General features: G+C 42.1%; 1 protein-coding gene across 1 annotated transcript in view; it reads right to left on the bottom strand.

Moving 5' to 3' along the window:
- Positions 1-880: 880 nt before the first annotated feature.
- The window catches only part of RNF182 (ring finger protein 182), a 62,725-nt gene continuing 47,274 nt past the window's right edge, over positions 881-16,331 (bottom strand). The window contains exon 2 of the mRNA XM_004753741.3: positions 881-4,110. Coding sequence (XP_004753798.1) covers positions 3,157-3,900 — 744 coding nt within the window. The 5' untranslated portion in view covers positions 3,901-4,110 and the 3' untranslated portion in view covers positions 881-3,156. The remainder of the gene's footprint in view (positions 4,111-16,331) is intronic.

Here is a 16,331-nt window from a genome sequence, read left to right as displayed (position 1 = left end):
AAGAAAAACCATAAAAGATACAGAAACACAGAAAACTGTAGTTCTCCCTCATTCCACACAGGCTAACTCTTTTTCACACCTTCTATGCTCCAGGAGTCACAGAGATGGTCCTTATACTGTGCTACCAGTCTCTCTAGCAGTATAGGATTCCCTTGGCATCTGCATCTACCTGGATGACATATGAGAACATTTCTTGGAAGTCAGGGTGTCTGTTTACAACCTAACACAGGCTCATCATTTGTGGGTCTCTCAGGCAGGACTCATCCAAGTTACGACTGACTAGTGCAGGTAATGCCTTTCCTTAACCACATTCCTTGCTCATTTATGCAAAGGTTTCAGAAGTGAATGAAAACCATTTCTCTTGGTTAACATGTGGTACCAATTCACTAATTATCATAAACATGTAACCATTACATACTGTCAACAATGTCTACTTTGCCTAACAATGGTTATATTTAAAGATCAGGTAATCACAAAAATTTGCCCAGTTCACAGAAGGCTAGTGATTGCCCAACTAAAAGGGACACTGTTTTGCTGAGTGGCTAGTCAGATTCTGGAACATAAATCAAACAAATTAAAACCAAAAAATTTACTTATAATGATAAAGACAATGGTTTAGTTTTGTCTTCTCAAATTCCCTCCCCTGTTTTGTTTTTGGTTGCTTGGTTTTTGTTTTGCTTTGTTTTGTTTTTCAAAAACAAACTGGTGGGACCAGTTAGATCAACTTTGTCGGAAAGTTCTGGAATCTTCATGTGTATGACAGAGGCACTAGCTTCATCAGTGTTTCTGAAAGCTCCAGTTCACAATTACCCAATGTTAACAGAAATCCGTAGTAATAACTGAATCTCAATCACGAGTCAGGGAAGTCAAACTTCTAGTGTCAAAATAATAATTTAATGGACAAACAAAATATTATCACAGTGAATAAAATATTGAAGCATTGTCCTGTTTTCATTCAACAGCATAAAGAATTTTCTGTTGGCTTACATTTAAAATTCTTTAAAACCAAATTAATTTACTGACAACTAAAAAAAAAAAGGCTAGCACAATATACAAAGAGAGACAAATTTAGCACTGCAGACATTATACGAAGAAGCAAAATACACAGTACCCACATCCAGAGCTTTCTAGAAATCTCATCATAACTCATTTATTTGATGTACATGTCAGACAAAATGAACATTTTTTTTAAAAACCTTATAAATATATAAATCCAAACCATGAAACACCTCCTAAACATTGTATTTACTCTAAGTACAAATGGATTTTTGGAAACTGCATTCACAATGCTTTCTAATCTAGATTTTATTAAATTATAAATGTATTCAGCTATAACTCGAGGATTAAATTCATTGGGCCACACTTCAGGTATGGTTTTCCATCATACTCACCCTTAGGGGTATGTATTCTCAAAGACAGGAGTTATATGATTAAAATCAAACTACTATTCTAAAAGTAAGGGTCAATTCTTCCTGAAAAGAGAGATCAGACTGGTCCACTACAACAGTGTCACACAACAAATGTTTCCCAAAAACAGGGGGAAGTCGTCTTAGGAAAGCCCTTTTCTAAGAGTTATAAATATTTTAATGTTAATCCTCAGTAATGGGTTTTAGGAACTGAAACCCCCCCCCCTTTTTTTTTGGCCCAGTTTCTGTGGACATTCTATTCCCTCAAACCTAAAATCTGCTAAAGAGTTTCTTCTCATAAATATATACATTCAACTTCCCCGACATCACGAAAAGGAGTTCATTAACTCAAGTCACACAGCTTGTGTTTTTATTTGAAATGAATTATGTAAGAACGTGAATCCATGCTAAAATGGGCTTTAAGAGGAAGAGCAACAGGTCAAGGGACGCCCTGCCGCCTCCGTCTGACTGCCCCGGAGGGTCCTCTCAAGCAGCAAGTCGGCTCTGTGTGTTCTTTCCCTGTCACTTTGGCCAAATGCAACCCCATTGTGCACAGAAGCCCAAACCGTTATGTTCTGGTACAATTCAGCCCAGTACAGCAAGAAGACTGGCATTCTCAGCACTTCAACCCGGGAGCTCAGGAATTGTTTCTGGGTTTCCACTGCCACAACTTACCCCCAGACTGTTCTAGGATTAAGTTAAACAAGTCCCTAGCAGAATCTGAAATACAACAGGGGAAAAATCCTCATGCTTCGAACAACTAACTGAAGTAGAACGTCACCCAGGGTAAGGGGTGGGGTTGCCGAACAAGGTGGTGAACAAAACTCAGCGACACCGTTCGAGGGCAGGACCCACATGAAGACGCCCGTGAACTGTAACTGCTCTGTGAGAATTTCAGAGAGGAGGGAGGAGAGAAGACAACAAATATGGACGAAAGGGTCTTAAAGACAGGCAGCCATATTCAGTCATGAGTCTGCTTTAAAGACAAATTCCGCAATATATTTAATTCTCTTTAGAAATCTGGCAAAATGGGTATTTTGCCAAGGGCATGAGGCCGAGTTTCCTTTTGGCGAAGAACCATGTACAGAAGGAAGGAGCGCGTCACTGGGACACGGACAGCGCGCTGACTGGCAAGAGAGCTCCTGGAGAGGATTCTGGGGGGAGCCAACAACAGGGTGCGGGAGGGGGGTGTGGGAGGGGTGTCGGAGGGGGTGCGTGGAGGAGGGTGCAGGAGGGGATACGAGGGGGTATGGGAGAGGGGTGCGGGAGGAGTGTGGGAGGGGTTGGGGGAGGGGCAGGTCACACTTTTCAAGTAGATGTGTCTTGGAAAGCTCTCCTCTTGTGTCCACCCACCATCATAGATTATTAAGGATTAGAGGAACAGGTTCATCCTAACCTTTTGCAAAGACCCCTCCTACAGCCTAACCCCTCCCTGCTAGTGCCTTCTAGCAGGGGTGAGTGAACTCCTGCCCTTTCTGTGGGCAGGCTCACAAGAAGTGCTCTGTGAAGGCTTAGCTTATACATGCTTGCATCTTTGCCAACACCTAAGAAGAAATGAGCACTTTCTATGTCCAGCATATAGGAAAACCAACGGAGTCAGCTTTTTGATGGAAAAGAGACCACAAACATTGGGCCAATGGCTTTGTTAATGTCATGGACACTAATCACTGAGAATATAAAATAAATAAATGATAAATTACCTAGCTTCAAAGATGGCAATGTGTGTCAAATTCCTTAGTCTGCATATTAATTAAGAAGAAGGTGCCATACAGTCTAGAAATTCGTGACAAACACACTGGCAAAAACCATACACCATGAGAATGACAAGGCTTGAAGGGACGAGGCTGACAAAGACAACCCCAAGAGTGACTTTCTTAGACACCAGTAGGTAGATCCCTAAGGGCAAGGAGCTGAAGTAGAGCAAGCCCAGCAGCCACACCAACACCCGGACAGACGTCTGAAAGAGCAGGGACGTACAGTTCCACACCGTCCAGTTGTGCGACACGGTGGTGACAGAGTCGAAACTCGCAGGCCTATAAAATTCTACCACGGGAGTGGAGCTCAGAGACGGGGAGCTCTCTCTCTGCACCTCCATGATGGTTATGACCAGGCAGTTGGAGGAAGTGTGAGAGGGACTGACCAGGGACGCCAGCCTCTTGGGGGTCAGCAGCAGCTCGGTGGGGTTTTCGGGCAGGCACTTCTTGCCTTTGCCTCCACAAGTCAAGTTTACCAGGATGTTGTTGTCATCGGGCAGGCTACTGACTTCATCATCTGGCAGGCAGGTCTCAAACCTACAGAAAGGACAGACGATGACGCCTTGCGGCGAGTCCCCAAAGTCGATGATCTTGTAGAGGCATTTGGCACAAACCCTGTGACAACACTCCAGCACTTTGGGTTTCCTCTGCTTCAGATTGTACCGATTATAACAGATCTTACACTCGAGCTCGTCAGAGACCTGAGCCTCTGCCGCCTCGTCTGGCGGCTGACTGGCCATCTTGAATGGTGTCTACCACCTCCCGCCAGAGGCAACTCGCGGAAGAACGACGTCGATGAAGGCGTCCCTCGGAATATCACATCATCCAAATCAGGCACCGATGCCAAAAGGCTGGACAGGTAGTAACAGAAACCAGCAATCTTCCATGCATTTTCAGCTTCTACATTCACTCTGTCTCAAATACATATTTTAAAAAGTCACATGAAGGGTCTGCAAAGGAAAAAAGAGATTCTAATATAGTCAACAGTTCACTGAAACGTGCTTCATGGTATTTTCTGAGCACCAAGTGGTTAGAAGCAATAGGTTTAAAGGTGAGAGCCCCAGGACAGGAAAGTGCTGTCTACATGCTTAGCTTTCTCAATCCACAAATAGGACAGTAAAGAAAGAATTAAGATTCCTACTGCTGTAAACGCATTTAGAGCACCACCAGTATGACTAGATACAGAGTCTATCTGAGACTGGTAACAAATTCTGACCTCTTCGAAAATAAAACCTAAAACCGGTCGTCTATCAGAAACAGATACACCTGCAGTCAGATTCCATTCAATACAGACTGGTTAATTCAGATTATCAACAGTATAAACACCAGTTATCTAAATGCCCTCAGTAGTATCTTGGAGTACACAAAAGGAAAATCTGAAGGATAAATTCACGTAAGGAAGAATGAAGCAAAGGACATCTGACAGCCAAGACTAGCTCCCAGCCAAGAGAAGTAAACACAGCCACCATGGGCACGGAGAACGGCCTGTGTGAGGCTCATTCCCAGTTCCCCTGCTCCAGCTCCTGTCAACTCCCTCTCCGTAGTGAACAGGAAGCATAACAGAGTCAACAGCACTCACTACTGGCCCTCAGGTGCTGTCACTGGCTTTGGCCCAGACTGGGGGGTGATTCCACGGGCCCGGTCAGTCCCCAGTAATCAGTACGACGAACAGGGCAGCAGAAGGCAGCTATCACCACACCGTCTGCATTTGCCCTTGAAGTATATGACATTTTGGGTAACAGATTTGTCTTAAATTGTGTTTTGCTTTGGAAAACATCAAATTGGATTTGATTCTCTGAGCACATCCCCAAGCACGGCAGCGCTGAGAAGTAGAGCAGGTAGAACTGAGAGGAAGAGCGGGTAGAGAGGTAGAACCCCACAGGGATCGACTTTGCTGTGGGTTGTTCTACATAATGGGGCAGAGGCGGTGGGCAGCTCAACTTGAAATATATGAAATTATGAATAGTTGGCTTGTGAATATATATTGCCTTCCTTTTTGTGACTTCAGCGAATTTTTTAATTGACATCATATTATACAAAAATGCATAATGGGTACCAGTTGCAAGACATTCCTGCTGGGAAAAGGAAGCTAATCAACAAATAGAATCTCTAGTGACAACCAAAACATGTAGAAAGGGTTTTTTAAAATACAGTTTACTGGGACACCTAGGGGGCTCAGCCAGTTGGGCATCTGCCTTCAGCTGAGGTCATGAGCCCAGTACCCTGGGATCAAGCCCCGAATTGGGCTCTCTGCTTAGCAGGGAGCCTGCTTCTCCCTCTCCCTCTACCTATCACCCTGTCTACTTGTGCTCTCCCTCTCTGTGTCAAATAAATAAAATCTTTAAAAAAAAAAAAACAAAACAAAACAACAACACCAGAGTTCATTATATATGAATGCATGTATTTCAGAACTGTTATCATAAGCCAATTTCTATATATCCACTCTTGGACACACACAAAAAGGATACACAGACACAGACATCAACTCTTCTGTGCCTTTTCCTTTCATGGGCCCTGAATGTTTTCTTCATTCCTGATCCTGTTCATGAAACATGTGCCCATACGGTCACAAAATGTGACTGTGTCTTGCCCATAATCTTACAAAGCTGGCTTCTTATTCTCCTGTGACATGAACATCTATCTCCAGGAGTGGAGTCACAGACCAAGAAGGTGCTCTATCGCCGTACCCGTTCCCAATCCTCACCGCCTTCACAGAAGGGGCCCAGGGGCTGGGCAGGTTACTGCTGATCCACGACCTGGACAGCTCCCACTCGCTAAGCGCAGACCAGAGACCTATTCAAACGGAATGTTCTGTTCTTTTCTCTCTCTACCCACCCACTCAGCCTTAATGCCTTCTCAAATCCAGGCATACTGAAACTGATGGCAAGGGTAGAAATCACAGCACCGATCGCCTCTACTATCATCAATAGGACTGGTGTACATGAAGGTGTGTGAAAAAGGAAAAAGACAGTATATGAACATATACATAGAGACATCCAGAAAAGAGACAGTAAAATACTGAGTGAGGGTAAATAAGCAAAATTATATAAGACTCACAGAAAGCTAGAATATGCATCTAGAAACATCAACAAAAGGCTTATGCGTAGGGGCTCCCTGGTGGCTCAGTCGGTTAAGCATCCAACTCTTGATTTCAGCTCCAGTCATGATCTTGGGGTTGTGGGATTGAGCCCTGAGTTGGGCTCCATGATCAGCGGGGCGTCTGCTCAAGATTCTTTCCGTCTGCCCCTCCCCCCACACGTGCACACTTGTACATACTCTCTCTCCAATAAATACATACATCTTCAAAAAAAAAAAAAAAGACACTACTTTAATTCTAAGACTAACTCCAGGAAACCCACTCTACCAGCTTGAAATACTTCAAGCCCTGCCCGTGAGAGAGGCACTTCTGGGCGGGCAGGACTGGCTTACTGCCTTGAGCTCTGGTGCGTCCCTAGAAATGCAGCCAACACAAGTGTTTCTTCTGGAAAGGCACAAGACAGCATGGTGATCATTCCTCTCAGGAAGGCAGGGTACCAACTGCAAGGGTTCTTAGAGAATAAACACTTCATCTGTCTCATTGGGACTCTTAAGATTCCTCAAAGAATTCAATTAATAACCTAAAATCTGTAACTTCACAGGGTCGCCAGAGTCAGTTATCGAAAAGCTGTGCGTTCCCACTCTGCCTTCACTCCTGACAAAAGCTGTGGACAACATCTGTGATGCAGAATCAATGAAGCAAGACCCAAAGGAGACATGCTCCGTGATTCCACTTCTGGAAAGCTGAAAAGGCAGGCAAAACTGAACCATGCAAGATGTGAATTTAGGTGGTGAAACTAAGGGGAAAAGCCAGAAGTAAGTAACAGACAAGTCGTGATCACTTCCCACATTGAGGGGGTGGGGCAAGCAGTGTAGGGAGAGCACCCGCTGACTGAAAATGCTCTGCTGCCTGACACAGGTGGTACTCAGGAGTGTTGGGTTTGGATACACCATGGGGCAATATGTTTTTCTGTGTTATCTACCACATTAAGACATTTTTAAAGTGTTATCTATAACTGTACTCAGAAAACTATAAAGCATTCATAAAAGAAATTGAGGAAGATACAATGAAATGGAAAAATGTTCCATGCTCATGGATTGGAAGCACAAATATTGTGAAAATGTCTATGCTACCTAAAGCAATCTACACATATAATGCAATCCCTATCAAAATACCATCAACTTTTTTCAAAGAAATGAAACAAATAATCCTAAAATTTATATGGAACCAGAAAAGACACCGAGTAGCCAGAGGAATGTTGAAAAAGAAAACCAAAGTTGGCGGCATCACAATTCCAGACTTCAAGATCTATTACAAAGCTGTCATTATGAAGACAGTAAGGTACTGGCACAAAAACAGACACACAGATCAATGGAACAGAATAGAGAGTCCAGAAATGAACCCTCAACTCTATGATCAACTAATCTTCGACAAAGCAGGAAAGAATGTCCAATGGAAAAAAGACAGTCTCTTCAACAAATGCTGCTGGGAAAATTGGATAGACACATTCAGAAGAATGAAACTGGACCATTTCCTTACACCACACACAAAAAATGGATGAAAGATGTCAATGTGAGACAGGAATCCATCAAAATCCTTGAGGAGAACACAGGCAGCAATCTCTTTGACCTCAGTCACAGCAACTTCTTCCTAGAGAAACATCGTCAAAGGCAAGGGAAGCAAGGGCAACAATGAACTATTGGGACTTCATCAAGATCAAAAGCTTTTGCACAGCAAAGGAAACAGTCAACAAAACCAAAAGACAACTGACAGAAAGGGAGATGGTATTTTCAAATGACATAGCAGATTAAGGGCTAGTATCCAAAAATCTAGAAAGAACTTAACAAACTCAACACCCAAAGAACAAATAATCCAATCAAGAAATGGGCAGAAGACATGAACAGACATTTCTGTAAAGACAACATCCAAATGGCCAACAGATACACAAAAAAGTGCTCAACATCAGTGGGCATCATGGAAATACAAATCAAAACCACAGTGAGATACCACCTCACACCAGTCAGAATGGCTAAAATTAACAAGTCAGGAAACGACAGGTGTCGGCGAGGATGCGGAGAAAGGGGAACCCTCCTACACTGTTGGTGGGAATGCAAGCTGGCGCACCGCTCTGGAAAACAGCATGGAGGTTCCTCAAAAAGTTGAAAATAGAGCTACCCTACAACCCAGCAATCACATTAGTGGGTATTTATCCTAAAGATACAAATGTAGTGATCCAAAGGGACATGTACACCCGTATGTTTATAGCAGCAATGTCCACAATAGCCAAACTATGGAAAGAACGTAGATGTCCATCAACCGATGAATGGATAAAGATAATGAGATACGTACACACACATGCATGCGCACGCGCGCGCGCGCGCACACACACACACACACACACACACACACACACACTGGAATACTATGCAGCCATCAAAACCCTAAAATCTTGCCATTTGCAATGACATGGATCGAACTAGAGGATATTATGCTGAGTGAAATAAGTCAGTCAGAGAAAGACAATTATCATATGATCTCTCTGATGTGAGGAATCTAAGAGGCAGGGCTGGGGGTAGGGAGGGAAAATATGAAACAAGATGGGATCAGGGAGACAAAGCACAAGAGACTCTTAATTTCAGGAAACAAACTGAGGGTTGCTGGGGGATGGGTTGGGAGGGACAGGGTGGCTGGGTGATGGACACTGGGGAGGGCATGTGCAATGGTGAGCGCTGTGAATTGGGTGAGACTGATGATTCACAGAACGGTACCCCCAAAGCATATAATACACTCTATGTTAATTTAAGAAAATCTTTTTAAAAAGTATTATCTGTTACAGTAAAAAAAATAAAGAAATAATAAATAAAACTAGATGAATGAATGAAGGGAAGGGAAGGGAAGGGGGGGTGATGAGGGGAGGGAAGAGGAGAGGACGGGAGGGAGGAAATGGAAAAAACATCTCCGGTTAAATATTTTAGGTATTTTTTATAGCCAGAATTTCTGGATCAACTTACCATCTTTTCCTCTCTGGTCTGTAATTCCATTAAATTTTTTTTTTTTAACAAAATAGAACTGTCACTTACTAATCACCTAAATATCCAGGCACTACTATAAGTCAGTATTAAAATGGGTGGAATCTCTAGGGTGAGTGCATCTGGCGCACACGTTCCTCGACGACAGCGGCAGCTACAAGTGTGTCTCAGCAGGCACAGGGGAAAGAAGCTAACACACTAAAATCACCTCAAAAATAAATACGTGCAATTACCCGCGATGATGAATGTGTTAACTAAGGTTACTGGGGTAAACATTTTACAGTATACCCGGGGATCACATCCATTGTACACCTTAAACTTACACAATGTTATAAGTCAACTGCATTTCAATAAGGCTGGGGATTTTTAAAAAGGGTCTTTGTTTTCTGGAAAAATACATGTTCAAATCCGTGAAGCTGATACTCCTTCCTAATCACTTAACACGTATTTTGTGAAACATCTGGGGTAAGATAATACACGTCAATACTTACCCATTATAAATGTTGGGGTTACTGGACAAATGTTTACTCTCCCTACCCTACATACATGGTACCTACTGCTGGATTCAAATACACTTCCTCTACTATGTAATTCCTTTGATATTAAAGACGCAAACTTGGCTTATACTTGAAACAAAGCCCTCCAGCGGGCACCTGTGGTTTCTGTCTACCCAGGATCTTTTTCTCTCCTTTACACAGAACCCCTCCCCTTTCTGCCGTAGTGGATTGGATATGACATAATTATAGCCAACCATTCCTCTCTGGGGAAGTGTTCCCCACTCACTCGGTGTGATTGTGTTTGCACCATCCACCACGCACAGTACCCCCTTCTCTCAAGGTGGGACTCTGTGACCCAGACCTCATCACAATACTCCATCCTCCCCGGCTCACGGGGATTAGTCAGGGTGGGCAGGCGACTCAGCCCAGAGTCAGTGCTCTTCCCTAGGACTTTGTTATGTGAAGCCACGGGAAGAAGGAACATGCCAGGGAAGGGAGGGAGCACAGACCAGAAGAAGATGTTTCAAGGAACTGTCAGGTTGTCAAGAGGAAGAAAAAGAGAGAATCAAGTCAAAAATAAAATGAGAGATACAGGAAAAGTAGAAAGCAGAGATATAGGCAGACAGACAGCTGATGACTGCTGCCCTGGACCTGTGAGAAGGCTCCTAGAAGCCAATAAATTTCCTTTTTCGCTTCTGCTAAGTTTTTGGTTGGATTTCTGCTACTTACTTATAATCCAAGGAGCCCTGGACAGTTACCATACTGTATCTGATTTGAGAATAATGTTTTTAGATTGAGGTTCTTCCTTAGTGGTACACAAACTAGAAATTATAAAATTGAATAAATGTACTTTTAAAATTTCATTTGTGCGTGGATGTACATATTCAGACTTCATAAACATGCAAATGTCCTCATAAATATCATTATTTATTAGTAGCGTGTGTGTGTGTGTGTGTGTGTGTGTGTGCACGTGCATTTGTCCTTTTTTTATTTGGTTAATGTCTCTTCCTCACTCCCCCCACCCATACCAGCCTCAATGTCACCCTCTTCCCCCAGTAACACACAGTAACTACCTGGTATGTTTCTTCCAGATATATTCCCATGTATACATAAGTATCCATGTACATGTAATTATACAGACACACAGAAGCACAAGTTTTCCATTGTCTTCTGACTACTAAGTAATACCCAGTATTCTGCAATGTGCCTTCCCCACATAATAATGGCTCACAAAAAGCTCTCAATTCAACTAATAAGAGCCTTAAATTCCTTTTTTAATGAACGCATATCCCACCATTTGAATATGACGTAATTATAGCCAACCATTCCTCCCCTGGCAAACATCCATTTATCCTCATTTCTCCCCAACACAAACATTACGGAGGAGCACAACCTTGTGACACTCTTACGTATGGGTGTTTTTATTTAAGAGACAAGGAGTGGAATTCCTGAGTCAAACAGATATTACCACCGACCCATGTGGCTAGACCGCTCTCCAACAGGAGTATAACACAGACTTTGACCAGTAGTACAGGACTCTTATCCTCCAACAGCAATGGATGTTAGCGGACCATAAATTTTTGCCCATCTGAGCGACGACAGACCATGATATGGGTTGGAGTTCCTTCTCTTGTATCAGCCTTCTGAGCTTGCTCCTCTCTGAACTACACCTTCCTATTTTTTGGCTTATTTTTCTATTGGATTTCTGGGCTTTTCTGGTCAACTTGTAAACGTTCTTTGTCACAAGACATATTAAACTATCCTCCGTATTGCAAAAACTTCCTCAAATTTTACCATTTATTGGTCTTGCTTAATATCTTTTGAAATGCAGAATATCTTACTCTTTGGACAGAGAGGATATGTTTATCCTCTCTCTTGTAGCTTCTAGGTCTCCAAACTTAATACTGCTCCTAATATTATACATGCGGTTATTTTCTTGCGAAGTTTGTCTTGCTTTTTGACTTGTTTTCAGCTTTATATACAGTATAAGATACAATCCTAATTTTATTTTCTTCCAAATTTGGACATTTATCTTTGGCAAGGAAATAACCCATTTCTTCTGGTTTCTCAAGTTCGTTGCCATAGCGTTGAATACAGTTATCTCTGCCATCCATTTTGATTCATTCCTGCCTCTCTGATTACATGTTTATTCTTGTTTCTGGTTTCATAAATTTTTGACTCTTTATCTTCTAATCAAAAAGGAAATCTTTGTATCTATTTTGTATTTTCAAGGAACTATCATCTATACTTGTCATTTACATTATTTTTTGATTTATTAACTTTGGCTTTTATCTTTACTATTCCCTCATTCTAATTTATGTTAGTTTTGTCATTCTTTTTTCTCACTTCATAATAAGGGTAAACTTTTATTCTTAAATAATGAAAACATCTAAAAGCTGTAAAATGTCCACTAGCTACACCTTTCACTGTATTCCATGGCATTGGCAATAAATTGTGTTCCTTTGATTGATTTCTAGATATCTTGTAAATTGACTTCTGTTTTCTCCTTTGATACTAGGGTTGTAAAGAATGTTTTTAAGTTTCCAAATGTAAAGGTTCTTTTTACTACCTCCTGTTATTTATTTCTAATATTACTGGATTATGATCAGAGAATAAGATCTATAAAAATCCCTTTTCCTTTGAATTTGCTAAGGTCTTCTTTGTGGTCAAGCATATGATCAAGTTTTATAAGTGATCCAGAAAACGAATATTTTTTTTTTAAATCAACAATCACAATAAAATTTAATGAGCTAAACTCACCAAAGATTCCCAGATGTGAAGGGGGAAAAGATCTAATTATATGTTCTTCATAAAAGACACACCCAAAATATGATAAAATGCTGCAAAGTTTGATATAAGAGGCTGGAAAAGGATATACCAAGAAAATACTAATACAAAAAAAAAAAAGCTAGTGTGATTTTCTTACTATTAGATTGAGCAGACTTTAGTCCATGAACTTGGTCTGCAAACAGCCTGAGCTACAGTAACAAACGAGACTCCTAACCCACCTGTTGTATCATATGACAATCCAGAGGCAAAAGATCAGTTAGATCTGGGAAAGCAGAGGCAATGGACTAGAAGGTCATTAAGAGACTCATAGTCCTTCAAACCTCGATGGTCCACCACCACGTGCAGTACTGCTCTTTTTTTTTTTAATTAACATATAATGTATTATTAGCCCCAGGGGAACAGGTCTGTGAATCGCCAGGTTTACACACTTCACAGCACTCACCATAGCACATGCCCTCCCCAATGTCCATAACCCCACCCCCCTCTCCCTGCCCGCCTTCCCCAGCAACCCTCAGTTTGTTTTGTGAGATTAAGAGTCTCTTATGGTTTGTCTCCCTCCCAATCCCATCTTGTTTCATTTATTCTTTTCCTACCCCCAAACCCCAACATTGCCTCTCAACTTCCTCAATCAGGGAGATCATATGATAATTGTCTTTCTCTTATTGACTTATTTTGCTCAGCGTAACACCCTCTAGTTTCCTCCGTGTTGTCGCAAATGGCAAGATTACGTTTCTTTTGATGGCTGCATAGTATATATATATATATATAACCTCTTCTTTACACAAAATGAATATTCTGTATTGAAGGAATGTAAAGTGTCACATAGCCACTGAATCCATTTTTATTTATTGTTTCTCCATCTTAGAGTTCTATACAAGGTTAATACAGGTTGAGAAAAGCAAGAGATGTTTCTTAAAGTTTCTCACCATAACTATTTGCATTTCTAATATTCTCACTTTATAGATTTTGTGGCTATGTTATTCCATAAACACAGGTCTATTTACCTCCCTCATACACTGTGACTTTTTAAAAGTATTATGTAATGTCTTATCCTATTTATGGCTTTAACTTAAATACTACCTGTCTAACTCTTATATTGCTAGTTCTTCTGACTCTTTATCTTTCCCTGGGACCTTTGTCCATCCTTTTATGTTGGCCTTCTATCACTTTTTTGTGTTTTTTATAAACACCAGATAACTGCATTTTGCTTATTAACTCAGTCTAACAGTATCGAATGTTTTATGGGGAAAATTCAGCTCATTTTCATTAATATCAAGACTGTTACACTTGAACCTATTCTTTCCTTCCCACTTGAGTTAACTGATTAATTTAGAAAAATTTCCTCTGCTATTATCTCCCCTCACCTTGTGATGTTTATGATGAAGTTCTGGTTTGGGTGCTTTTTGTTTGATACTCTTTCTTGAGTATTTTGGTTAGAAAATGGGCGAAGGCTTCTCTGATTCTAACAGAGAAGCAAATTTCTTTTACCCTGACAGGGACACGGCAGCTTGGGTGCGTCTGTGGCTTTCAGGCTGCTGATTTTTGTCTCCATGGTCCACAGAAGTTACGCTGCCATCTCTAGCCACGCAGGCGCCCCAGTAGATTCTTTCGATAGAAACTACACGCTCTCTTCTGCAGCACATCTCCTAATTACCAGAAACTATGATAATAAAAATTATAGCAGTTTATATATAGAAATAGTACAAGCACTGTACTTTAACCAAGAATTTTTAACCCAGACAAAAACTGCCTGACCTGCAGGGTTAGGCAGCTTCAGAGTATGTAAGAAAGTAAATCTTCTAGGTAGGAGTGATGGCCGTGATAAATGAGGAAAATAATTTCTTTGGACAGAGATTGGTTTTGAATTAGGTCGGAAAGGGAAAGTTGGGCATGCCATGTTGGTCATCTATTATTGTAAAGCAAACCGCCTCAAAACATAGTGGCTTAATATAACAGCCATTTTACTTGCTCATGATTCTGTGGATCAAAACATTCTGCTGGGTTCAGTAGGGATGACTCCTTGGCTGATCTGTCTTGGGGTCAATCATTCCAATGGCTATACTCCCTCGTAGTTCTACAGAAGCTGACTGCTCGAGGATGGTCTCGTTCACATGACTGATGTTGGTGCTGGTGCCGGCTTTTGTCTGGGCTTTTCATCTCATCATCCCAGGGTTCCAAGAGGGCAGGAGCAGAGGCCACAAGGCACCCCGAGGCCAGGGTTCAGAATTCTCACAAAGTCACTCAACTTCATTTTGTTAGTCAAAGCAAGTCACAAGGCCAGCCTAGATTTTAGTGCAAGGGAAGCAGATACCTCCACCTGTTGATGGGATGAGGGAAAAGTCACGTTGCAAAGGGCTGTGGAGAATTATTATAACCCTACTTGTGTACAGTCTACTACACGTGATGGCGGAAGGGCAAAGGATAGTTAGGTACATGGTCCGCCGAGAAATTGAATATTGAAATGGAAGCGCTATGTCATAAAAGCTGGGAAGAAGACCCAAAATAGCCTAAGACCCAAACAGCAAAGACCACAAACAGTCTCAAGTTTAAAAAATATATATATGTATATTTGAAATAGAAAAATATGTACAATTCTTATCTAGTGGCTTTTTTCCATAACTGGTGTAGTGCTAATACAACTCTGAAATAAAAAGTAGAACTGGGGAGGTATTATTTGGGCAAGATAGCCAAGGAAGAAGTAAAAGGACTGTGATACTCTCGGGTGTCAAGTTTATGTGTTCTTGGGATAAAACAGTTTGCTATGGAAGAAAGAAAATGACAGAATATGCAGAAGGGAGAAGTTTTTTAAAAACTGAATTTCAAAAATAGTGATGAACTTAGAGATAAATATCAGTTTGATGGTATCTTTACATAGTAGTCACTGAACATGCGGACTGACTGCCGTGTTTCCCCCAGTTAAGCTTTTATCACAAATTCCCACATTTCCCAACTGGGTAAGTATTTGAAAAAGAAATCCAGGAATTATAGTTGGCGGAGGAATCTGGGGAGAGAGCAAGGTAAAATGGCTCACTATCCTGCCATTCTCAGTTCTACTCTGCCCTCCTGACCCAGACCACTCCCGGAGCAAGCTGAACACCCAGGGCAGGTGAAGCCCTGAGCCGTGTGAAAGGGACCACGTGGGGGCTTTCTTCCTGCACTGGGCCGGGCCGGCAATAAAGACGGGCATCGGATGAGTCCTGGGGGGGATCAGAATGCCTGGGCGATGATAAAGAACTTGATCTACAGAGGTGGAGGGACACCTGGGAGGAGACTGAAAATCTCTCTCACTCCATTGTATGCATGTGACTGTGTGTGTGTGTGTGTGTGTGTGTCCCGGAAGAGACCAAGGAGAAAGTGAACACTTGGGCAGAGGCCTCCTGTCTGGGAGGCTGGGAGAGTGTGAGGAAGACTCTGGGGCATGAGGTCCTCCCGCCTGGTGCCTTGGCAGGGCCCTGGTGCCTGTCTTCTGTCATAGTGCTACAGGAGTTGCTGCACAGAGATGGAGACCACTGTGCTCCCACAGCTTACAGAAGTGCAGCCACATGGGTCCTCCGGCGATCAGACCTGAGCCCCAGCAATAGGACAAAGAGAAGTAATGGCGCCAGTAATGGCACCACAGCCAACAAGAGGACAGTCCATGAGGACAGGAAGAACACACGGTTAATGCGATAGGGCAGCAGCTGGAGACCGAGGACAACCAGACCAGGAGCAGTAAGGGCACAGAAGGAGATTTCAGCGCAGCACAGAAACACTGCCTAGAGCTGAAATGCGTGATTTCTCAATCAGATGTTCCAGTACATGAATTAAAGGAGGTGATG

Source organism: Mustela putorius, unplaced genomic scaffold (assembly GCF_011764305.1).
Source record: "Mustela putorius furo isolate JIRA1106 unplaced genomic scaffold, ASM1176430v1.1 tig00003870_pilon_pilon_pilon, whole genome shotgun sequence".
NCBI classification, from domain to species: Eukaryota; Metazoa; Chordata; class Mammalia; order Carnivora; family Mustelidae; genus Mustela; species Mustela putorius.
Note: the sequence above shows the minus strand (reverse complement) of the source record. Positions and strands in the feature narration are given on the sequence as shown.